The following is a 26,849-nucleotide window of genomic DNA, read 5'->3' as shown; positions in this document are numbered from 1 at the left end:
CACTAGTATCAAATTGACATCCTCTGCCTGTTAACTCCTTCTTCCTTCCCTATTCCCTCTGCTCACTACCATATTGTGAGAGTCTAAGAGTTGTTTGTATTGTGTTTTGTTTGTTGATTTGCTTTATTTCATTATATTCCACACATAAGTGAAATTACCTGTTATCTTTGTCTTTCTAATTATTACTTATTCTGCTTAGTATATTCATCTCTGGTTCTATCCATGTTGTTACAAATGGCAAGGTTTCATCATTTTTTTAATAGCTGGTTTGTGCCATTGTGTATATGTGATACATCTTCTTTAGTCTTTAATCAATATGCATTTAGTTTGTTTTTGCGTCTTGGCTATTGTGAATAATACTGCTGTGAATATTGGGTACATTTATCTTTTGGAATAAGTATTTTCATATTCTTCAGATAAGTATCTAGAAGTGGAATTGCTAGATCACATGGTAGTTCTTTTCAATTTTTTGTAGAACCTCCATACTGTTTTTCATAGTGGCTGCACCAATTTACGTTCCCACCAACAGTATGCCATCTCCCTTTTTCTCAATACCCAGACAAATATTTTTTTATTTCTAGCCATTTGGATAGAAACCATTCTCACAGGTATAAAGTGATCTCATTTAGAACTTGATTTGCATTTCTCTAATAGTAAGTGAAGTTAAGTATTTTTCATGTGCCTGTTGGCCATCAGTACATCTTCTTTGGAGAAGTGCCTATTTGGATCTTCTGCTAATTTTTGGTTGGATGGCTTATTTTCTTGGTGAGTTATATTAGTTTTGTATATGTTGTGGCTATTATCCCTTTATTGGATGTATGATGTGCAAATATCTTCTCCCATTGTGTAGGATGGCCTTTAATTTTGATGACAGTTTCTTTCCCTGTAAACTATTTAGTTTGATATAGTTGCATATGTTTATTTTTGCTTTTGTTTCCCATTCTTTTGGAATCATTTCCACAAAGACATCTATAAGGCTGATGTCAAGTAACTTGTCTATGTTTTCTTTGTGTTTATGGTTTCAGGTCTTAAATCCAAGTTTGTACTCCATTTTGAATTTATTTTTGTATATGTCATTAATGATTTAGTTTTTATTCTTTTGCATGTGGCTATTCAGTTTTCTCTGCACCATTTGTTGAAGAGACTTTCCTTTCTCCATTTTTTGCTCTTGACTCCTTTGTCATAAATTAACTGTCCATATATTTGTGGGTTAATTTCTGGGCTATCTGTTTTGTTCCCTTAGTTTGTGTTTCTAATTTGTTCCTATACTATACTGTTTTGATTACTGTTGCTATGTAGTATAGTTTTAAGTCAGGAAGTGTGATACTTGTGTGTTCATTTTTGTCAGGTTTGCTTTGGCTATTTGGAATCTTGTGGTTCCATACAAATTTCAGTATTTGTTATATTTCCTTGAAAAATGTTATTGAAACTTTGATTAGGATTGCATTGTATCTGTATATTATTTTATGTACGATGGCCATTTTAATGGTATTCATTCTGCTAATCCATGAGCACAGAATATCTTTTCATTTATTTGTGTCTTATATTTCATTTAATAGTGTCTTAGAGTTTTCAGTGTATGTGTCTTCCACCTCCTTGAGTTAAGTTTATTTCCAGGTCCTTCTTGCTGAGGTTGTAAATGAGATTGTTTATCTTAATTTCTCTTTCTGTAAGCTTGTTCTTAATGTATAGAAACAGAACAGATTTTTGTGTATTGATTTTCTGTCTAGTCACTTATTGTTGACATGATAAACATAGAAAAGTCTAAAGATTTTAGTAGGAAGTGATATTTCTTTACACATGTAATTATCTGTTTTGCATATTTTCTATTTCAGCATAATTGAGTGTCAAATAAATGTATGATAAATTTTATATTTGAGGAGTTTGGGAGATTCTTAAAGGAAGAGGGAAAAGCATATACCAAGGTCCCTAGGTAGAAGGGAGTTGAAAAACACAATTTTTGTCCAGAGTGCAGAGAACAGAAACAATGACACCAGATGTGACTGGAGAAACAGACATGGGTTAGACCATTCCAAATTTTGTAAGACCAAGAGGAAAACATTAACTGGCTTAAAAGCAAAGGAATGATATGTGAGTTTTCTTTTGATAAATACCTTGTAATTTGAAAAAAACTCATAGTTCTCTTCTTGATTATAGGAAATAAAAAAAACATTTTCTCCCTACTATTTCTTTGTTCCCTTTGACTCCCTTGCTTTCATATAGAATATTTCTGTCACTTTTGGCCATCAAATATGTAGAGTTTTTTCTTCACACTAAGCAATTCTCTGTAACACTAACGGGGTGTCCTACATTTTAACTTAAATTTGACACTTTCTACCTGGAGACAGCATCAGATTCCTATAAAATTGTCACTGCCCCCCCACACCCCAATAAATACACTCATACTTCAGAACAGTCACAAGCCTAGGTTATCACCTGAACTTCTGACCAACCAGCTGTAGATCAGAGGTTTCAATGATCCCCCTCCTTGGGTTCAATTAATTTGCTAGGGTGATTTCACAGATCTCAGGGCAACATTTATTATTTACTGGTTTATAACAGGTATATGATAAAGGATACAGATGAACTTCCAGATAGATGGGATGAGTAAGGCAAGATTCATAGAGCTGCCCAGCGTCTCCAGGTGTTAATCAACCTTGAAACTCACCAAAACCCATACTTTTGGGATTTTTTGAAGACTTCATTATGTATGAAGGTTTTATCATGTAGGCATGATCTATTATTTTTTTTTACAGTTTTGAGCCCTGTTATTTATTTTTTAATACTTTGTTTTATATAATTCTTACATCATTTTTCATCTTTGCACAATGTATACATTTTCATTTTGGTTATATTCGCCATACAGTTGCACCCCCCCCGGACTCTAGTCCTTCCTCTCCCCGCCCCCCCCCCATAGTGTGTCTCTGGTTTATAGTTGCTTGTTAATTTTGATTTTTACTTTGTATTGGATAGTCTTTTCCCTGGTCTCTTATTTAGGTTTTCTGAATTCCTGCTATGAGTGAGACCATTCGGTATTTTTCTTTTTCTTTCTGACTTATTTTGCTGAGCATGATTCCTTCTAGCTCCATCCATGTTGCTGCAAACTGCATGTGTTTATCTTTTTTGATTGCTGAGTAATATTCCATTGTGTATATGTACCACATCTTTTTGATCCAGTCATCTATTTTTGGGCATTTGGGTTGTTTCCATAGCTTAGCTATTGTAAATAGTGGTGCTATAAACATAGGGGTGCAGGTGCCCTTTTGAATTAATGTTTCTGTGTCCTTTGGGTAAATACCTAGGAGTGGAATTACTTGATCATATGGAAGCTCAATGTTTAGTAGGTCAAGAAATCTCTACATAGCTCTCCATAGTGGTTGGACCAGTTTGCACTCCCACCAGCAGTGCAGGAGAGTTCCTTTTTCTCCACAACCTCACCAATATTTGTTGTTGCTAGTTTTTTTAATATGTGTCATTCTTAACTGGTGTGAGATGGTATCTCATTGTAGTTTTGATTTGCATTTCTCTGATTACAAGTGATGTTGAACATTTTTTCATATGCCTGTTGGCCATTTGCATTTCCTCTTCAGAGAAGTTTCTTTTTAGCTCTTCTGCCCATTTTTTGGCAGGATTATTTTCTTTGTTGTTGTTGTGTCTCATCAGCTCTTTGTAGATTTTTGTGATCAATCCTTTATCATTAGTGTTGGGTGCAAAGATTTTCTCTCAGCCGGTGGGGTTTCTCTTTATTTTTGTTATTGTCTCTTTTGCTGTGCAGAAGCGCTTTAATTTGATGTAGTCCCAGCTGTTTATCTTTGCCTTCTCTATCACTGCTTTGGGTGATGTGTCTGTAAACATATCTCTGAGGTGCATGTCATGCAGTGTTTCACCTATATTTCCTTCTATATATTTTATGATTTCAGGTCTTATGTCTAGTTCTTTAATCCATTTTGAGTTGGTTTTTGTGCATAGTATGAAGTAATGGTCAAGCTTCATTCTTTTGCATGTAGCGACCCAGTTTTCCCAGCACCATTTATTGCACAAACTTTCTTTGCTCATGTGCGTATTCTCTGCTCCTTTGTCAAAGATTAGTTGACCATAAATCTGTGGGTTTATTTCTGGATTTTCTCTTTGGTTCCATTGGTACGTGTGTCTGTTCCTGTTCCAATACCATGTAGTTTTGATGATTATGGCGTTGTAGTATAGTTTGAAGTCTGGGAGTGTGATGCTTCCATGTCATTCTTTTTTTTTTTTTTTTTTTCAGGAGAGCTTTGGCTATTTGGGGTTTTTGGTGATTCCATATGAATTTCATGAATAATTGTTCTATTTCTTTGAAGAATGACATTGAAATTTTGATTGGAATAGCATTGAATCTGTATATTGCTTTTGGTAGGATGGCCATTTTAATTATGTTTATTCTTCCAATCCATGAGCAGGGGATGACTTTCCATTTCTTTGTGTCTTCTTTTATTTCTTTTAACAGTGTTTTATAGTTTTCTTTGCATAGGTCATTTACCTCTTTTGTAAGGTTTATTCCCAAGTATTAGATTTTTTTTGTTTAAATAATAAAAGGGATTTTTTTTATTTCTTCTTCTTCAGATTTATTGTTTGTGTATAGGAAGGCTACTGATTTTTGCGTATTGATTTTGTATCCTGCCACTTTAATAAACTGATTGATTAGTTGAATTAGTTTTTCTGTGGAGTTTTTGGGATTCTCTATGTATATTATATCAGGCATGATCTATTATTAGCTGAAGTTTCAGCCTATCTCCTTCTCAAGAGAATTGGTGAGGGGAATATTAAAACACCTACCTCTTAATCATGACTTGATTTTTCCAGTAACATCCTTCATCTAGGAGCCCATTCAGTGTTCCTCATTAGAGTAAAAGATGCAGCTGTTGCCCAGGAAATTATGAGTTTTGGGAGCCATTTTTTTGAAAGTAAGGTCAAAGACCCAATATTTAAATAAAAGATGCTCTTAGTTTTCTTATCACCCAGAAAGTTATAAGATTTCAGGAAGTCTGTGTCAGGCGAGATTAATAAATATATTCTATTATCTCAGACCTTATAATTAAAGTGACATAATAGAGAATATAGATTGAAATGGGAATAAGAGTGTTTCTGGGTATACTGGGGAATCTCTTGTATGATGATTTGGATTGGTGTGGTGGTAGAAATAGAGATATATTAAATAAATAAAAATGGGGCATATGGCAAATTTTAACGTACTGAATTTGATCAGCTTTTATTTCCTATCTTCGAGTGACCATGCCCTATTCTAAGGCTTATGACCAAAAACAATATCCCCTATTTAAAAACCTCTTTTTCCCAATATACACTGAAGTAGTTGTACCATTAATAATTTGAGTTTAACAAAGTAATCTTATTGTTTTTTTTTTTAAGATTTATTTACTTATTTTACAAGCATTGGGTCCAGTCAGAAGCGTGGGAGGGTGAGAAAATTCACCAGAGCCAGAGCGGGGAACAGAACTGACTGAAATACAGACTGACTGAAATACACTGCTGAGGGAGGCAGCGGGCGCTGCAGGAGAGGTCTGCTTTGCCATGTGGGACTATCACCGGCGGCCAGGAATCAAACAGGCGCTGGAGAGGCTGTGGGCAGCTTAGCAGCCCAGTGCTCAAAAACACTGCATCACCAGGGGAGGCCCAGAGTAATTTTATTGTTTACTGTTTAGGAATCTGGGAAAGTTTTTAGTATATCAAATTGATTTTTCAGCAAGAGATTTTGTTATAACAAAGAACTTTTTTAGTAATTATTGGGATGGGGTTTTTGGTAAAGTTCAAATTGTAATGGTATTTATTATAATGAGATTTTACTTACTCATCATAGTACTTTATGTTTTCAGCAAGTCTGCAGTTATTTTTTTTAATAAGTCATTTTCTTTGCCTATAATATTAATATGTTAGGGGTTATTCATTTTTCTACCATGATTTAGGATAAAATGTACTTTCTGGTTTCATAAGACATGAATATTTCTGGATGTTCCTGATGTGTAAAATCCTGGTGTGTTCCTAAGTGAAAGGCAACTTGGAGCGTATTGTTAATTATGTATTCTCTAACCAGGAGTTAAGGAAATGCAACAATGATCTAAATCAGGTGTCAGCGACCTTTTTCTTTATAGGTCTGATAGTAAATATTTTAAACTTTATTGTCCACATATGGTGTTTTTTACAACATTTTAAAATTGTAAAAAATATTCTTATCTCATAGGCTTTGTGTACAAAAATGAGGGTGAGAGCCAGATTTGGCCTTCAGGCCACATTTTGTAGACTCCTAATCTCTAAGGTCTCCATAAACTGATATTCTTTGATTTATTGGGAGGGAAACGTGCATAGAACATAGAACTTATTTTTTTTAGTAGCACACTAGTTTTTCAGATAGCATATTAAATGAAGCCTTCAAATATAAAGTAGATGAAAGGGCAGAGTCACTGTTTTTTCAGAGTCCTCTGTTTGTATCATTAGACCTTCCAAAATTCAATCTGAATACCAGGTATTAGAGAGTGCTGTATGAAGAACAATGATGGTTTGTCTATGGCAGAATTGCTTGTTTTTTTTTAATTTTTTAATTTAATTTAATTAATTTATTTATACAAGCACTGGGTACAGTCAGAAGCGCGGGAGGGTGAGAGAATTCACCAGAGCCAGAGCGGGGAGCAGAGCAGGCAGAAGGACCAAAGCACACTGCTGAGGGGAGCAGTGGGTGGCAGGAGAGGTCTGCGTGCCATGTGGGACCCTCCTCCAGTGGCCAGGGAGCAGCCAGGGATCCAACCGGCCCTGCCGAGGCTGTGGGCAGCTTCACAACCCAGCTCTCAACCACTGCGCCACCGGGGAGGCCCAGGATTGCTTGTTAATGATTCTATTTATGACCTTTCCTATGGCCTTTTAAACAGTAGAATTCTAGAAATATAAATTCTACCTCAGGGAGCTGATTAATGAGGTGTAACTGTTTTGGACTATCTTTATTTTAAACACCTTTTGGGGTCTTCTCTCTGTTGAATACGTTATGAAATCAGCACTTAAACGTATGCGGAACTCTAACTGAATTGTTTTTTTTTTTTGTAGTGGCCATGAAGTAAATGTTGTTAAATTGGTGTGTATGAATTCATCTGTGCCAGATAGATAACTCGCTCCTAAGACTGGACCAAATAAACCAGATAGTCAGTGTTGTTTTTCATTTATAACATTGATTTTTATCACAGGGACATGATGATGAAGTATTTGTTTTGGAAGCACACCCATTTGATCAAAGGATCATACTTTCGGCAGGTCATGATGGGAACATTTTTATTTGGGACCTTGACCGGGGGACCAAAATTCGGAATTATTTTAACATGGTAAGGAAAAGCTGTGCTTAGTTCATATTAAAACTGATTTCTATTTATTTAATGACTTGGTAGTTAAAGTATGGTTAGTGCCAAGGAACCTCTTATTGTCTGTGCTTTAATACATAAAATAATGGCAGAAAATGTCTCAAGATCTAAGAGTAAGGGCAGTCAGAATTATGCCTTTTGCATAAATGTTATTAGCATTTTCCAAATTCTGAACCCCAGTTCTAAACTCTTGAAACTCAAATTTGGAACTAACATTAACCAAAAATCACGAAAGTTTAATATTAAAGTGTAATCTTAATTTATGAATCACCACAGAGATTATGTTATATCTGCCTCTGGAAAACTCATTTGCTTTGTTATCAGGAAGTTGTTTTGTGAACATGGAATCGGAGGTAGAGATAGTCAAGTATATTTCATACAAATCATTGAAAAATCTGGTGGGCTTTCTCTTCTCCCAGGAGAACCTCTTCCTATGGTAATAGGATTACTCATATCCTGCATGTTTAGTGCCCTTCTCTAAAGAATAGTTTCGACTAAACATTTCTAAATTATTTGCTGTTGAGCTCCCTTTTATAGGCTTTTTACAGATACCTGGAACATTAATAACATCTTAGGTATTTTGAGAGTAAAATCAATTTGTGTGCTTTGATTTTAAGGTGGTTATTTTAAGGTTTAAATGCACTACAATTTAGGATGTGAAAATAAGTATCTTGACGTTGCTTACCTATGTCAGTTTTGTTGTATTTAGTATTTTTTTCTCTTTAGTCACTCATTTAGTATTTCTTGAGGTATGACACTGCTAAAAATAATTTCTTTCAGGGCTTTATTGTTTCAGTAGGGTTCTGGGAACAGAAACCAGAGAGGGCATTGGAATGTTGATGCATCACAGAATTCATGACATTGGCAAGGGACATTATTACCTAATTATTATTTGAAAATAACCTCCTAAGTGACTTAAAGTGATCCTTCTAAATTTCAGATTGAAGGCCAAGGCCATGGTGCAGTGTTTGATTGTAAATTTTCACCAGATGGAAACCATTTTGCCTGTACAGATTCTCATGGACATTTACTGCTTTTTGGTTTTGGATGCAGTAAATATTATGAAAAGGTTAGTACATTTAATTTTTGTTGCAGGCAACAATTTTGGATACTATCATTCATAAAATTAGAAGCCTTCCAGTTAATGTTAATAAATAAGACTAATAAAGTCACCTTTCTTGGTAAATTTTTTTCATCACTGCTTGGAACATATTCTTTGTACTGCCTTTTAGGTGTAATTGGAGAACAACTACCAAATTATGTTTTCTACTTATCCTAAATTGAGAATTAATAGCTGATGACTGGATGTTTAATTTGTTGCTTGGCTATTTTACTTATTATTGATCTTGTTAAAATACTTTGGATAATAACTCATTTAGTGCCTTATATTTTATTAGCTGTGAATTTGGAATAGGTTATAAAATTTTGGAGTTGAAAGAGAACTTAGAATTGTTGAGATCAACTCAATATTTGTATCTCCTTTGAGTAGTTTTGATGAAATTGATACCTGCCTTTCCACTTATTTTATACTCCATGTATCCTTGTTCGAATAAAAATAAGCAAGAAAAATAGTAATAAAGGTCTGTATGCATTTTGTAATTTAAGTAGAAATACTTACCTTTGGAACTTTGATAGGGATTTCCAAGAATAAATACCACTCAGTTACAGTGTATTTCTTATTAAAAATAAGATGAAGAAAATAAAATGGTAAGTAAAAGTTCCATTTTTAGAGCCATATGTATTTTCTCAGTGGCAAATTGTTTAGAGTTTTTGTTTTTTTTTTTTTTTTTTGCTTTTTAAACATTTAAGTGTTTTCACTATTTTTATTCTATAATAAAATCTATATAAAAAGTATGAGTATTTAATGGAAAACAAACAACTAACTTTACTGTATTTGTTGCTTTATTTCTCTCTACCCTAATTGAAGAAAGATAATATAGGTTCAGAAAATAATACAGCTGTAGGATTTTTTGGAGAAAAGAGGACTACCATCTAGGTGATTCACTTCTACCTGAGGAGAACATATGGCAATAGAGAACTATAAAAATGCAAAAATTGTCTGATTTGAAAAATGCATGTGCTCTAGGAATGAAAATAAGTGCCTATCTACAAATGCCCTTTGTATGTTACATACTAAAATCTTTCATAAAGATTCCAGATCAGATGTTCTTCCACACGGATTATCGACCTCTTATCCGTGATGCCAACAACTATGTATTGGATGAACAAACTCAACAAGCTCCTCACCTCATGCCTCCCCCATTCTTAGTGGATGTTGATGGAAATCCTCATCCCACAAAATTCCAAAGGCTAGTGCCAGGTCGGGAAAATTGTAAAGATGAACAACTTATACCACAGCTGGGATATGTGGCTAATGGTATGTTATTTCAAAAATTAAATTAAAACATTTATAAAATGTTATATTTACTGCTATACTCTCTATGGCATATGTCCCTCTGCTAAACTCCATAGTAGGTTATACTTTATTTTATATAATACTTCCATTAATTTTCAGTTGCATAATGCTTTTTACCTTACTGGATTGTTTTTACATTGTTTATCTCACCTGGACACTAATAAATGAATTAGAACAAACAAGCATGTGCTGAAGCAGAGAATGTGTTGACCTGCTTCCTTAGAAACCCTGAATATATGTATGATCCTGCTGTTTATAGTGTTGACTTCTAGCAATGATTAAATGTGCTAACTGTAATGTATCAAGCTTTTATAATCGGTATTATTTTATTGCTTATAGCCTTGGTATTTTAATTTCAGAGCCCATAGTTAGTGGACCCAAGAAGAGAAAATTTCAAACACCACAAATTTGGTAGTGGCTGCCTATCACCATGTTTGAATTGAAAAGAGTTATTGTGTGTTGGGAGGGAGATGTGAGTGTTTAAATAATACTCAATATTGGAGGATATTGAGCACATAATGATAGGTGTGATGGAAGGATAGTAGAATAAGGCATTGAAATAAGCTATTCTCCAGCAAAGCAGCTCTTCTGGTTATTTCCCTTAGGTGTACTGTTTCTTCCACCCTACCTTCCACACCAGAATGTTTTCTTATCTAGGTTTGTTACTTGTAGGTTTTCTTCCACATATTAGCTAGTGAGTTATTGAATTGCAAGTGGAATTTTATTTCTTCACTAGGGAATTAAGACTTGAATTAGCCTTTATAAGGTGAAATATGTTGTACATCCTTTTATGTTTTCTTTCATAAAAACAGTATAATTTGTGGGGCATTGATATGGTGTTACATGTGCTGATAGTTACTCTGATGAAGTCACATTTATCAAACAAGGGTGGAAATGTGAATATTAAATAGGAGACAAAACTGAAAACATCTGAATAAAAAGTGTTATTTCATTTCATTTCCTATAAAACCTGACCACTTGGTTTCTCTATCAGATGACATTTAATATGACTAGCAGTCAAGAAGAAAAACAGGTGTACAGGGGCCTCCCTGGTGGCGCAAGGGATTAAAAAGCAGCACTGTGAAGCTATCTGCAGCTACTGCAGCACGAGTTCCATCCCCAACCAGGGAGGTCACCGACATGGTGCAGCAGACCTCTCCTGACTTGCCCGCTACTCCCCTCTGCAGTGTATTTTGGTCAATCTGCCTGTTCTGTTCCCCACTCAGTCTCTGGTGAATCCTCTCATCCCCACCCCCACACCTCTGGCCTGTGCCACAGTTCTTGTATGCATAAATAAATTAATCTTAAAAAAAATGTGTACGATGATTTTAAGAAAGAAAAACGTCATAGAAATAGATTTTATTCAGACATAATTGTTGAATTTCAGTGTATAGGAAGTAATTTTTCTACTCACCAACATACTAAGGTGCTATCAAAAGATTATATAAAAAAACGTAATTTTGATATCTTTCAGAAAGGAAATTCTCATCAAAGAAACAAACTTTCTCTTCTGGAGGTTGTCTCTCTAGAGTTTTTTTTTTTTTAATCTTTTGCCTAGAAATTTATGAGTTAAGCTTGATTTTACTGTATATAGGGTATTTTAAAATATAATGTTTTAGTTTCATATCTTTGGTCTCATTAAGGTGATGGTGAAGTAGTGGAACAGGTAATTGGGCAACAAACCAACGACCAAGATGAGAGCATTCTTGATGGAATAATCAGGGAGCTACAGAGGGAACAAGATCTGAGACTAATTAATGAAGGAGATGTTCCACATTTTCCAATTAATAGATCATACTCTGCTAATGGTGGTATGTATTTATTTATAAAGGTATAATAAATATACTACATTTATTTGTACCAAGTAATTCCATTTTAGGTTTTGCTTTATTTTTCTATCAACTGACAGATTTTTTTTCCCAAATTATGTTTATTGAGGTAAAGCAGATTTACAGCTTTGTAACTATTCTTGGGATTATAGGTTTAAAGCTCTGCAAATGTATACTCTTACACCCTGCCCACCACCAGTATCCCAATAATCCTCCACCAATGTTCCATTGGGTGCCTTCCCTCCCCCACTCCCACCCTGCCACCTCCCTCAGTTTTGTAGTCAGATGTTAAAAGTTTATTATTGGTTCGGTCTTGACTGACCAATAATAAAAATAGAAACATTTTTTTATTAATCTGTGATATATGTACCAAAGTGCCTTAATCTCATTATAATTTGTTATTTGTATAAATTACAAATTTATAATTTGTAAAATGACAAATTTTAAAAACTCTCTTTTAAAAACTCTATAATGTATTTGCTGTCATTGCTTCTGTTTAAATAAGCAAGGTGCTGCAAGAAATCCATCCCCTTCATAGGGGAATCAACCTTTAAAATTTTCAAAATTAAAGCCACTATAAGTTTAAAAATCATTACCAAAAAAGTTGCCTTCTTTTGTTGACAAGAACGCTGCCCTCTTCCTGGGAAATACAAGTATAACTTCTGAATTGAATTTCACAGTGGTTTGACCTCATTTCCACTATTTTTCTAATCTATTGTTTCTCTTCTTTCATTTTACATGAAATGTGTCTATGCATCTGAGTTTTACATAAATTTTACCTTACATCAGTTTTACTTTTATCAAAAACTATTAGTTTTGTTTTCAATTTAAATCCTCATGGGATTTTGGCAGATTTGTTTCTTTTTTTCATTTATGGATTTGGGGTATTTTTATGTAACATGGCCAATTTGGAGTCCACAGAAACAAATAAAGTGATTTAAATTTGAGGTGATTCATAGGTTATTCTACATATTTCCTGATTTCTTTAGTATTTCATAAAATTAAGAGATTCTTTTTTTCCCATCTTTTGGATCACCTAACTCAGATAAACTTTCCTTAATTTAGAACAATATAAGAAGTGAGGTGATAATCCTATATATCAGGCCCTTTGTTCCTAAAACATTAAACTTGCTTAGAAACCTGATTTAGAGATCCATTAATGAAATCAGCATGTACTTCTACATCCACTACTATGTTTCTGTGGATAGATTTGAAATGTCATTAGTAAAAGAACTCCATTGACTTCTATTTGCAGTGTTCATTTGTTTTGAGTAGTTTCTGGTACTTTTAACAGTTGAACATCCAGTTTTTATTTTTGTTTTATTTGTAAATACACAAAAATAAATTTGTAGGGACCTTTCTAGAGGATGAAAAAAAAAAGCTTAAATGCAATGAAAAATAAAAATTAATGAAAGCTTAAATGTGCTGTCAATTCTTTCATCCTTTAATTGCTTATTACTTTTTTTTAAGATTTATTTATTTATTTTATACAAAAACCAGGGTACAGGCCAGATGCGTTGGGAGGGTGAGAGTATTCACCAGAGACAGAGTGGGGTACCAACAGGCAGACTGACGAAATACACTGCTGAGGGGAGCAGCAGGTGTAACAGGAGAGGCATGCCACACCATGTGGGACCCTCGCCGGCTGGCTGGGATCGAACCAGTGCTGCAGAGGCTGTGGACAGCTCCACAGCGCAGCGCTCAACCGCCTGCACCACCAGGGGAGGCCCTGCTTATCACTCTTAAAAAATAAAATTTTTGATCGTTAAAACAGTTTTGCACTTTTTATTTTACTATTTTTTCAGTTATCCTTTTTTTGACTTTATTTGTTTAACATTTATCATTTTTTAAATTTTTTAGACAATATTTGCTTCCCCTCACCCCCTTATTTTACTAGTTTTGAAAGCATAGATTTTATTCAGAAACCTTTTTTTAATTTTTTATTTTATATATTTTTACACCATTTTTCATTTTTGTACAATTCAGAAACCTTTTAATGGATTAAATAAAAAGAGAATTGAGATTAAAAAACATTTTTGAACAAGTACTAATAAACATTTGACTTTACCAAATTATGTGAAATATACTTTTTAAAAATTTACTGAGCATTTAGTAGGTGACAGATGTAAAAATGCTTTGAAAAAATTTAAAGAACTGTGGAAAATTTAAACATTTATTGAGTACCTGCTTTATTCATAACAGTATTTACACTGTATAGAGGGTATAAGAAATTTAGAGCAAAGGGATAGCAATATTGAACAGCAATATTATCTTTGAATCTTATATTTTATTTAGACCTCTGTTCAGAGTTGTACCTTTCTTGTTTTGGGTTTAGCTCTGAGAAGTCCAAATATGAATGTATCTTCTTCTTCAAATATTGGGCTCCGACGTAGTGGTCAAATTGAAGGTGTCCGACAAATGCATAACAATGCTCCTCGGAGCCAGATGGCCACTGAACGAGATCTCATGGCTTGGAGCAGAAGAGTGGTGGTCAATGAACTAAATAATGGAGTTAGTAGGTGAGTCAATAAGGTAACATTTGTAAGAAAGTTAAGAGCCTTGCTTTTTTAGTACATAAATTAAAATGTATCATGTTAGTATAAAAATTGAAATATTTTTTAATCAAGCTGATTCATGTATCTTCAATTTGTTTAGCTTTGTGCTAAATGGTTTGGGGCATATCAAAAAGTGAAAAACATAATTTCTGTCTTCATATGTTTATAGTCTAGGTTAAGAGGAAGAATACAAATATTATTGAGTCAGAATATAAGACCATGGTGGTTTAATAATAGTAGTGATCTATAGATCCAAAATTCAGCAGTGATTCTGAGGAGAAGGCCATGAACTTGGCATTGGAGCAGTTTTGGAGTACAATACACATATGTAGAAGAATCAGGTGCTTGGGGGGGCTGTATTTAAGAATGTCATTTTAGTACATTTCCTTGGATGAAATATTTTCATTAGTATAAATTCAAACTTAGAATCCCTACTCTTCTTTGTAACACCCAACATGTACTATAATTTCGATTCCAGATAATCCACATCAACTGGAAATACATTTAGTAAAGAAAATGGACATTGACAGAAAACATGTAAAATCCATATTAATCATGTTATCTTCCTAAACTAGCCTTTTACCAGATCAACCAACAAGAAGCAAAATTAGTTTTTTTTCCTTCATTTTTCTTTCTTTTCTTCTATAGTAATAAGAAAAAAGAAAGCATAGCCAACTTATACACTGAATGCTAACCTCTGATAGAAGAGCATTTTGTAATAAATCTGTTCAAAACTTTAAAACTGCCATTGTTAGCAGGGAATAAAGTAGAATACCATATTAATACCAATAGTTGAATGTTAGAAACAATTCAGGTTTCTGTCAACAGGTGAATGGATAAACAAAATGTGACCTACACATAAACACTATGATTCAGCCATAAAAAGTAATGAAGTTGTGATAGCTTTTGCAACATGGGTCAACATTATACTAAGTGAAATAAGCCAGACACAAACGGACAATAACATTTAATTCCACTTGCATGAATTTTCTAGAATATGCAAATTATACATGCATAAACTAGGTTCGAGGTTATTAGAGGCAAGGTGCAGAAGAAATAGGGAATTATTGTTTAATGGTTACAAAGTTTGTGGAGGTGAAAACATTTTGGAAATAGTGGTAATGTTTACACAACATTGTAAATGTAATTAATGTCACAGAATTGTGTACCTGGAAATGGTTAAAATGACAAAATTTATATTTGAAAGTATTTTGTTTCCTGAATTTTAAAATACTGGTTTGCTTTTTGATTATTTTCTATTCTTAGGGTTCAGGAAGAATGTCGAGCTGCAAAAGGTGACATAGAAATCTGTCTTTATACAGTTGAAAAGAAAAAAAAGCCATCTTATACTACCCAAAGGGTAAGTTTAGTTTTACAATACTTTGGGATAGACTATTTGCATACATTTATAGATACCAGGTTTTTGAAGGGTGGTACTTTCATATTAAGGGACTACTTTGAAAGGTATGTGCATATAAGAAACCTATTTTTTGAACACCAATTTGAGGTATAGATTTATTATAAATAAAGTTTAAATTACATATGGCCAGGGCTGCACCTCAAAAATCTAAGGTATAGGATATTGTAGGTATAGGATATTTATATTAAAATACCATTTTAATATGATAAAAGTAGAACATTAAAATTATTGCTTTATCACTAACTGCAATGTAAAACAAATGCTTAGATACCTATGCCAAAGGTTGGCCTGTGGTCCTGTGGCTCGTGGCTACTTCCCATGGGCTAAATTTGGTCTGGTACCCATTCCTGTTAATAAAGTTTTACTGGAATGGAGACACACTTATTCATTTATATGTTATCTCTAGCTTGTTTTATGCTATACAGAGTTGATCAGTTACAACAGATGTCATATGACATGTAAAGCTAAATATATTTACCCTTTGACGCTTTACAGAAAATGTTTTCTGATCCCTGCCCTAGACCCACTCCTGTCCTACCTTAATCATATAGGATCAATATCTGATATATGCACTGGGAAGATTCATATTTCCAATAGAAATTGCTGATCAGGCAGTAAGATTCCTATTTCCACTAGGTACATTGTAAGCTCCTTACTGGTACTTTGAGATTGAACGAACTAGTAACATAAGAATGTGTAGTTTTTATCTCCAGATCTAACCACAGCTCTTAAAGAATATGGTAGCTTTCTAGACTAATTTTGATTTTATTTAAAAAGTCTAGCTAACGGACCCTGGATTTTAGTTTTTTATTTGATATGGGTAAACACATGTATAGGTAATTATCTTGAATATCTCCATATATTCTTAGATCACTTTGATGCTTGCTTTCTTAATTTCTGTTGTTTTGTTAGTTTATATATTCTCTGATTTTGAATGACTCAGATTCACTATTTATATTCCTTTTTCCTGCTAAGCTGATATGTCAAATAGCAGACTTATCTGAGACTAATAAACAGGGTAGTTGAATCTGTAAACATTTTTATTTATATTGACAGTGAAATGTTTAGATAAAAAAAACTGGTGCTACATGCTGATTCATAAGACTTTTAAACTTTTTTATTCCTGATGACGTATCAGGGTTATAGTTTTGACATGGTATATCAGTAATAATATTTTATACTTGTAAAGGTTAGAATAAAATAGCTTTCACTTTAAATTTTAGATGTTAAAAATTAAATCTTAATTTAACCTGTTTACTAAATATAACTTTATAAAGCCAAAGTATATATTAAAAATTTTATATAGATAGATAATGTTACAGATAATCTTGCTTCATTCTATATAAATTATGAATAATGTAATATATGTATATTCTGGGTGGGAAAATTCTTGCAGTCCATACTTTCAACACTGCCTTTGATGTGATCACAACATTTTCAAAAGAGATGAGTATCAAGATTAGTAGAAGGTGGATTAAATATATGTAAATACAGTTATATCTTGGTTTTTCTTCTTTTGGATTTATTCTTATCCCTTACTGTTTCCATCCACACCAATTTATTTTCTTTATACATATTTCTTTGTGTACATTCACTGAACCTTTCATTTTTTAAAATCCATTTTCCTTCTCTTCCATAGAACGATTATCAACCTAGCTGTGGGCGATCTTTACGAAGGACACAGCGAAAGCGCCAGCACACTTACCAAACACGGTCCAACATAGAGCATAATTCACAAACATCAAGTCAAAATTCAGGTGTACAGGACGACTTAGACAGCTCCTCAGAGGTTAGATACTCAATATTATTTGCTCAATGTAATTTTTTGCTTCCCAATTAGTATCAATTTGGATTTGCCTTTAAGGGTTGCTTCTCTATTAGAAAATTATTTTAATGATTTTCTTGTAATATTTTTATTCATTAGTAAGGTATTTAATAGGCAAATTTAGACATTATACTTAATTCCTTTCAATATCTTCCCTGATTTATATCTAAAATATTGTCTTGGCTGTGGGTATCACGCATACCAGGAAAGTTTGGTTTTGGGTATAGTGAGAAAAGGTAGTGAAAAGAAATCTGCTTAGAAATGGAAGTAAATATAATATAAACAGTGGCAACTACACAGTCACAACTGGTTAACTAATTATCAGAACATGCACATTGTCATAATGATTTCATCAGTCAGAGAGATTGCTGAGTATTGATTTTTCTTATATCAAAAGAGTTGCTTTGATGGAGAATAGCTTATTTCAAAGCCTTATTCTACTAATTGCTTCAGCTAGGACTTCCAATAGTGTGTTGCAACTATCTCCTGCTGGAGATGGTAGAGTTCATTAAGATCCAGCATGATTACCTGGACCTCTTTGGGGATTCCAGTGTGACTGGCAGGATAGGTACTGACATCCAAGACAAAAAGTGCAGCTGACTGGTGGTTCAATGTTTGCAATGAGACTCTCCAGAACAGTGTCAGATCCTACAGAACTATGGATAGAAGGATGCAAAAAAGACGGCCTGGATAAAGACACTATGTAAGGCACTGAATCTGTCAGCTTTGTTCCTGCAATATGAGGAAGACAGTTTAAACAGCCTTATGAGTATGCTGCACCCCTACCCCCATCCATCTTCCTGGACTCGCACACAAAGATCTTTAAGCAGAAAAAGTAACTTAGGGGCCTCCCCGGTGGCGCAGCGGTTGAGTGCTGGGTTACGAAGCTGCGCGCAGCCTCTGCAGCGCCGGTTCGATCCCCGGCTGCTCCCAGGCCACCGGAGGAGGGTCCCACATGGCGCGCAGACCTCTCCTGCCGCCCGCTGCTCCCCTCAGCAGTGTACTTCGGTCCTCTGCCTGCTCTGCTCCCCGCTCTGGCTCTGGTGAATTCTCTCACCCTCCCACGCTTCTGACTGTACCCAGTGCATGTATAAACAAAACAAACAAACAAATAAAAATAAAACAAATAAAGCATGCCTCTAATAAATAAAAAAAAAAAAAAGAAAAAGTAACTTAGAGAATGAAGAACTGGAAGAGAGGCTCTCATTAAATTATTGTCTAACCTTGAAAAATAAATATGAAAACTGATATAAAATAATTTATGACTATATAGCCTGCACTGTCCACAGTTCCAAATCATGGAGCCAACTCAGTGCCTTTCAGCAGAGAAATGGATAAAGAAATTGTGGAATATCTACTACACAGCTATGCAAAGGATGAAATATAGTGGCTTTGGGTACAAAATGGATGGCTCTTGAGGTGATTATGTTAAGTGAAAGTTATAAAGTGAAAGAAAGAGTGGATTGTTTTACTCCTCTGTGGAATATAAATAATCAAAAACATACACAGGCAAAATATAGTGAAAGAATTTAATTGTTACCAGAAGGAACATGAGGGTGGGGGGGGGGTGCTTAGGAGAGGTGTCAGGGAAAGGAGCACAAAAAAGTTTGGCAGAAAGCGAATGGTTTCGTGGAGAATGAATGGAACATGTGCACTTATGGAAGAGTAAAAGAGCAAAAATGTTATCCTCAAAATTAAAATAAAAATAATTTTTGAAAAGAATTCTAATTCAAATAAATACTTACAGTTAAAATGACTTTTTTGGTCAGAATTTACTTCACAATAATTGGTAAAATGAGGCAGTTTTGAGGGTACAGATAATACAAGGTAGGCAGTGAGTTATTTTCTAAACTGGAGATTATGCAAGGTTGTGTTCTTTATCTCTGCTTTTATGTATTTAAAATTTTATACAAGGATAATTAATATTTTATGTATAGTAATTTTATTCACTTGGTAGAGATATATAGCAATTTTTTGAGACGGGAGGGTTTTTTTGTTTTGTTTTGTTTTGTTTTGTTTTTTAATTTATGCAGTTCTATTTGTTTGTTTTTAATTGAGTTAATAGGTAATATTTGTATATTCCCATCAGGTATTATCACCTTGGTGAATCCACCAAGAAATCACTCATAACTCATAGTCCACCACCATAGTCCTTTGTGCTTCCTTATCTTTTTGTGTTTACACAAGTTGACTTCAGTTCTGTAGTCAACTATCAAGGGCTAGATTTAAGCTTGTCTTTATCTGACTCTTAGTTTAGTTGCTTTATAGTCCACATATTAGTGAAACCATCAAGTATTTATCTTTCTCCTTCTGACTTATTTCACTTAGCAATATATCCCTTCCAGCTCCATCCATGTTGCCACAAATGGCATGAGTTTTTCTCTTTTGATCATTGAGTAGTATTCCATCTTCTTGATCCACTCATTTGTTTTGGGGCAGTTCATTTGTTTGCATAATTTAGCTGTAGTAAATAGTCCTACAATAAATATGGGAGTGCAAATTTCCTTCCAAATGAGTATTTTCAAAATTTTTCAGTTAGATACTTAGACGTAGAAATATTGTGTGAAAAGCCAGGTCCATTGTTAATCTTTTGAGACTCCTCCATACTGCTTCCCTAAGGGCTGGACTGGTTTGCATTTCCACTAGCAGTGTGAGAGGGTTCCCGTTCCTCCACATCTTTTCCATCCTTTGCTGTTTCTGGACATTTCAATATGGGCCATTCTCACAGGTGTGAAAATTGTGGTCTTGATCTCATTGTCTTGATTTGTACTTCCCTAATGATAAGTGTTGCTAGCATTTTTTCACATGCCTGTTTACAGTTTGTATGTCTTCTTTGGAGAAGTGTCTGTTTATTTCTGTGCAGTTTTTACTGGCTTATTTGTTTTCTTTTTGTAGAGGTTTAAGAGTTCTTGGTATATCTTCGATCATCATTCTTTTGTCAGATGTATGTTGTACAAATATTTTTTTTCCTCATTCAATAAGGTATCTTTTTGTTTACATTTTAGTTTCTTTAGCTGTGCAAAAGCTTTATAGCTTAATGTAGTCCTAATTGTTTATGTTCTCTTTTGTTTTCCTTGCTATTGGGGATGAATCGCTAAATGCATCACTAAACTTTAACCTATGAAATGTTTTGCCTATATTGTCTTCTATGTATTTTATGGTTTCAGGTTTTACATCCAAGTTTTTAATCCATTTTGAATTTATTTTTGTGTGCGGTGTGAGATAGTGGTCTAGTTTCATTCTTTTGCATGCGGCTGTCCAGTTTTCCCAATACTTTATTGAAGGAGGCTATCCTTGTTTCAGTGTATGTCTTTGGTTCTTTGTCAGAGTAACTGTCCATATAAAAAGAAAGTTACAGACCAGTCTCCCTAATGAACACAGACACAAAAATCCTTAATAAAATCCTAACAAACTGAATCCCACAATACATTAAAAGGATCATACACCAAGATGAAGTAGGATTCATACCAGGGATACAAGAATGAATGATTTAACATCAAAAATCAGCCCAAGTTATTCACATTAACAAAAAGAAATATAAAAAATTACACGGTCATATCAATAGATTCTGAGATAGTATTTGATAAGCCCCAACATCCATTTATGATGAAAAAACGGGATTAATCACAATGTACCTTAATATAATAAAAGTCATCTAAACCAAACCTACAGCTAATATCATTTTTAATGGTGAAAAAGGAAAGCTTTTCTACAAAGATCTGGTACAAGACATGGATGTGTATTCTTATCACTAGTAGTAAACACAGTATTGGAAGTTCTAGCTAGAGCAATTAGACAAGAGAAAGGTATAAAAGGAATCCAATTTGGAAAGGAAGTAAAGCTATCATTATTTGTAGGTGAGAACCCTCAAGAGTCCATTGAAAGACTAATTGAAACAATCAATTTAGCAAAGTGAAAAGGTATAAAATCAACAAGAAAATCAGTTGCCTTCATATATACAATGTGATAGATTAAAAAGAAATGAAGAAAGTGATCTATCAAAGGAGGTAGAAGTTATATACAAAGAAAACTGTAAGCCATTGCTGAAAGAAATAGAAGACACAAAGAAATAGAAAAATATTCCCTGTTCATGGATTAGAAGAGTCAACGTTATCAAAATGGCCATCCTACCTAAACCAATATATAGATTCAGCACAGTTCCCATAGAAATATTAACGGTGTTTTTCAAAGAACTGGAGGAAATACTTCTGAAATTCATATGGAATCACAAAATACCCTAAAGAGCAAAAGCAACTCTCATAAAAAAAGAAAGAGAATGGAATTATCAGATTCCCAGACCTCAATTTATATTATAAAGTCATAATAACGAAAACAGCCTAGTACTATATCAATAACAGACACACAGAATAGTGGAATAGAATTGAGAACCCAGAAATAAACCCACCCACAGATCCTTTTAAAACAAATGGATTTAACTTTTAAGAGACTTATATTTGGAAGTCTTTTTTTAAAAAAAAAATATTTACACAAGCACTGGGTACAGTCAGAAGCACGGAAAGGTGAGAGAATTCACCATAGCCAGAGCGGGGAACAGAACAAGCAGACCAACGAAATACACTGCTGAGGGGAGCAGCGGGCGTGGCAGGAGAGGTCTGCCGCGCCATGTGGGACCCTCACCGGCAGCTGGGGATTGATCCAGTGCTGCAAAGGCTGCGGGCAGCTTCATAGCCCAGCACTCAACCGTTGCGCCATCCGTGGAGGCCCTTATATTTGGAAGTCTTAAGAAGGCTGTTCAGTTTTTAAAATGATAAAATGATGCCTTGTATCAATAAGATAGTAGATGCTAGAAATTTTTAAATACCTGGTAGACTTACTTGTGTTATATATGTGTAAAAATGATTATATGTATTTTATTAGAATTTTTAACATTAAAAAAAGTGTTATAAAGCAGGTAGTGTGTATAATCATATATCTCAGTTGCTGGCTCTTTCTTGCAGGAAGATGAAACAGTTGGCACAAGTGATGCTTCTGTAGAAGATCCTGTTATTGAATGGCAAAGTGAAAGTTCTTCCAGGTAATTTTTTGATGGTTTTGTTTCATCAAAATTAGTTAACTGTTTAATGTGAAGAAATGTTCCTGGAGGAATTTGATAAAACTAGAGTTAAAAAGGTAGAAAGTGTAGTTGACCAGAGACCTGTTCTTTTATCCTGGCTCTGCCAGTATCTTTTTGGTCATATCATAATGAACTTTAGTTCTCTTGTCTATAAAATAAGATCTGCTTTAAACCCAAAATTCTGTATCTTGGCAGGATGTATTTATTTCTGTTTTAAATCAATCCATTTAACCATTTCTAGGGATATAGAACAGTTTTATATTTTTTTTTATGATTTGGATTGGGAATTTGAATTTTAAATCCTGTTATAAAAAAATAAGCATTATATTTTGTCTAAGAAACATTTCCCTAAAATCACTTAGGTAATGACCAAGATTCTATACTGATATTTATTTCTCTTATGTTAGAACAAAGTCAAATCATGTTATTCATAGTGTTGTTTGATTACAAATGATCTTCAATAAAGAGGAAAAACTATTCCTTTTCTAAACTTGCATATTCATGATTCCTATTTATTTACAGTGATTCTTCCAGTGAGTATTCTGACTGGACAGCAGATGCTGGGATAAATTTGCAACCTCCAAAAAGACAAACCAGACAGGCATCTCGGAAAATATGCAGCAGCTCTGAGGAGGAGAATTTGAAGTCTTTAGAAGATAGGCCAAAGAAACCTAAACAGACTAGAAAGAAGGTTTGTGATTTTACAGTTTGTGTTTCTGGGCTTTTTGTTTATCTTTGCCTTTGATAATTGAATATTTTGTAGTAACATTTGACTTTTCTTTAAAAATAACATTCCATCTTAGAAACTAAGTAAATGAAATTAATTAAAATGACTTTAAAATGTAAAGAATTTTTGAAAATTTTCTGTTATCAAAAATAGAGGTCAGAATATATTCATTATTATTTTAAGTGTTATATTTAAACATAGTGACAATTATTTGTGAAAATGTAGAATTGTAAATAGTAAGCCACTATAGCATAAAAGTGTTATTCTTATCATATCACCAGTCGTAAATTTCTATACGTATTTGACTTGGAAAATGGAAAGAGTATAATAAATCATGTAGGACTTTTCTCCCATTTATGTTTTCATTTTCATCCCAATGATGATTTCTTTTCCCCACTATAATTTGGGTGATATAAGACTTAATCCTCATAGTTCTTTGAAGAATAACTTGAGATATTGTTGTGTATGCATTTTTTTTTATAGCCAGAACAGGTTTGTTATAAAAGGGAAAGAAAAGTAAAGAACACTTGCACAGACACAAGCGGGCAGAAAGATCTGCCTCCTTAAAAGGGACAGATTTCTTAAAAAGAGGCCTGCATAATCACAGCTAGGCAGTCTTGGGAGGATAGCTGCCACTGCTGCTGTACAAGGGGAAGTTGGTGAAGAGAAACACCTGCAGAGTCACAGGCAGGCAGAAGAGTTGCTTCTATGTGTATGTACATTCTTTAGCCTCTTGCCATAGTAGATGGAATCATCTTGATTATTACCATTTTGTTGGCAAAAGTTATTGCTTATATTTGAATTCATTTGGTATTCTAGGGACATGAAAAATAAATTTGTGGGTTAGAGATAGTATATCATGTCATTATTATGTGTTAGGAAAAATTGAGCAACATGCTAAAGAAGTCACTTGATTGTTTTATTAGCACAAAATTTGTTGATAATTGGTAAAGGAAAATATTTAAAATTTATTTACTTTTAGCTTTTATTTTTAAACATTCTGTTATTTTTCATGCTACTATTCTTTTATTTATGATTCATACATTGTGAACTATATTTTAGAAAGGAGGACTGGTTTCTATGGCAGGTGAGCCCAATGAAGAATGGTTTGCCCCTCAGTGGATCTTGGATACCATACCACGACGTTCCCCATTTGTTCCACAGATGGGAGATGAGGTAATTGTTAGCTGTTACAACCTTTTCCTCTTGAACATCAAGAGCTCTCACTTTAATAGTCTTAGGACATTTGTATTCTCACTTTTATTATAGTTACATGTACACTTACTTGCTCCACTCCATTATGTATTTCTTGTGACTAGTGAGTGAAACCTGTTCATCTTTTTATCTTTTGTAGGACCACAGAATCTTCCATCATGCTTAATGATTAGTGAACATAGAGATAGATTGGTTTGTAAAGTAATTAAAAGAATTGTTTTTTATGCCTATCTTCATTATCACTTAGTAGAACAGAGTGATACTTTGCATCCTAATTCAAGTCCTAATACTGAGATTTTAAAAAACAAAGCCCACTTTAAAAAAAATAATTTATTTATTTATATATATATATTTTTTACATCAGTTTTTTTGTATAATGTTTGCTTCCTTTTCTCAGGTGTAGTCCCCATAGAATTTCCACCACCAATTCAACATCACCATAGTCCCTTGTGCTCTTCCCACCCTCTTTTTGATCCCTCTGCTTCCTCGTCCCCCTCCCCTGCAGAATGTCTCTGATTTATAGTTTTCTCTTTATTTTGTTTTGTTGTGTTTTTTATTGTTGTTACATTTTTGCTGAATCCCATATTTGGTTCCCCTATATTCCTCCTATAAGTGAAACCATCTGATATTTTTTTTCCTTCTGACTTATTTCACTAAGCATAATCCCCTCTAGCACCATCCATGTTGCTGTGAATGGCACTAGTTTATCTTTTTTGATTGCTGAATAGTATTCTATTGTGTATATGTACCATATCTTCTTGATCCAGTAATCTATTTTTGGGCATTTGGGTTGTTTCCAGGTCTTACCTATTATAAATAGTGCTGTGATAGATGTAGGGGTGCAGTTAACCTTTTGAATTAATGTTTTGTGTCCTTTGGGTAGATCCCTAGCAGTTGAATTGCTGAGTCATATGGTAGCTCCATTTTAGTAGTTGGAGGAACCTCCACACAGCTTTCCATAGTGGTTGGACCAGCTTGCATTCCCACCAGCAGTGTAAGAGAGTTCCTTTTTCACCACATCATCGCCAGTATTCGTTGTTGCTAGTTTTTTTTTTTTTTTTTTTAAGATATATTTTTATTTTTATACAAGATCTGGGGTATAGGCCAGAGGCACAGGAGGGTGAGAAGATTCACGAAAGACAAAGCGGGGAGCAGAACAGGCAGGTAGACTAAAATACACTGCCTAGGTGGGCGAGACAGGAGAGTTCTGCTGCACTATGTGGGATTCTCCCTGGAGGGCCGGGAATTGAACCCTCACTGCATTGGCTGTGGACAGCCTCATGGTGTGGCGCTCAACCCGCTGTGCCACTGGGGAAGCATGCTAGCTTTTTTAATATGTGCCAATCTTATTGGTATAAGTTGATACCTCATTGTGGTCTTGATTTGCATTTCCCTGAATATAAGGGATGTTGAACATTTTTTTCATATGCCTGTTGGCCATTTGCACTTCCTCTTTGGAAAAGTGTCTTAAGTTTTTCTGCCTCTTTTTTGACTGGATTGTTTGCTTTGCTTTTGTTCAGTCATGTGAGCTTTATGTAGATCTTTGTGATCAATCCCTTATCAGTTGTATGGAGTGAAAATTTTTCTCCCAATCAGTAAGGTGTCTCTTTGTTTTGGTTAGTGTCTCTTTTGCTGTAGAGAAGCAAAAAAAGTTTGATTTAATCCCAGCTGTTTATCTTTTCCTTCACTTTCTTTGCTTTGGGGGATGAGTCTTTAAATATGTTACTGAGATGTGTATCATGTAGAGTTTTACCTATATTTTCTTCTATTTATTTTATGATTTCAGGTCTCATGTTCCTTCTTTTATCCATTTTGAGTTGATTTTTGTGCATGATGTGAGGTAGTGGTCTGGTTTCATTCTTTTGCTTATGGTGGTCCAGTTTTCCCACCACCATTTATTAAAGAGACTGTCCTTGTTCCAGTGCATATTGTTTGCTCCTTTGTCAAAGATTAGTTGTCCATGTATGTGTGGCTTTATTTCTGGGCTTTCTATTCAGTTCATTGGTCTATGCATCTGTTTTTGTCCCAGTACCATGCTGTTTTAATTATTATGGCTTTGCAGTATAGTTTGATGTCTGGGAGTGATACACCTCCATTCTTCTTTGTTTTCATCATTAGAGCGTTGGGTATTCGAGGTTTTTTGTGGCTTCATATGAATTTCATCAATATTTAGTCTATTTCTTTGAAGAATGTCATTGAGATTTTTATTGGAATAGCATTGAATCTGTTAATTGCTAAAAGAAGCCCACACTTAATCTAGTAAAAAATATAATAAAAGATATTCAACCTTGATTCAGGGAATGTCTTTGTACAAATAGGCCCTTCCTTGTGAGCCTTTCATTGAATAACAGACATATTTATAATTGGTCAATCAAATATTAATTACATTTCTAGATG

The 26,849-nt window shown here is 34.1% G+C and overlaps 1 protein-coding gene across 1 annotated transcript in view; it reads left to right on the top strand.

Annotated features, from left to right (window-relative positions):
• BRWD3 (bromodomain and WD repeat domain containing 3) overlaps window positions 1-26,849 on the top strand; it is a gene marked incomplete at both ends in the record, with an annotated part of 168,940 nt that overhangs the window by 101,048 nt on the left and 41,043 nt on the right. The window contains 10 exons of the mRNA XM_084259146.1: window positions 7,221-7,355; window positions 8,332-8,460; window positions 9,543-9,768; window positions 11,451-11,618; window positions 13,972-14,155; window positions 15,458-15,551; window positions 17,251-17,400; window positions 22,395-22,471; window positions 23,033-23,201; window positions 24,300-24,413. Coding sequence (XP_084115272.1) covers window positions 7,221-7,355; window positions 8,332-8,460; window positions 9,543-9,768; window positions 11,451-11,618; window positions 13,972-14,155; window positions 15,458-15,551; window positions 17,251-17,400; window positions 22,395-22,471; window positions 23,033-23,201; window positions 24,300-24,413 — 1,446 coding nt within the window. The remainder of the gene's footprint in view (window positions 1-7,220; window positions 7,356-8,331; window positions 8,461-9,542; window positions 9,769-11,450; window positions 11,619-13,971; window positions 14,156-15,457; window positions 15,552-17,250; window positions 17,401-22,394; window positions 22,472-23,032; window positions 23,202-24,299; window positions 24,414-26,849) is intronic.

Source organism: Talpa europaea (genome assembly GCF_964194135.1).
Source record: "Talpa europaea genome assembly, chromosome: X".
In the NCBI taxonomy this organism is placed as follows: Eukaryota; Metazoa; Chordata; class Mammalia; order Eulipotyphla; family Talpidae; genus Talpa; species Talpa europaea.
The sequence above is the reverse complement of the archived record's forward strand: the minus strand, read 5'-3'. Positions and strand labels throughout refer to the sequence as shown.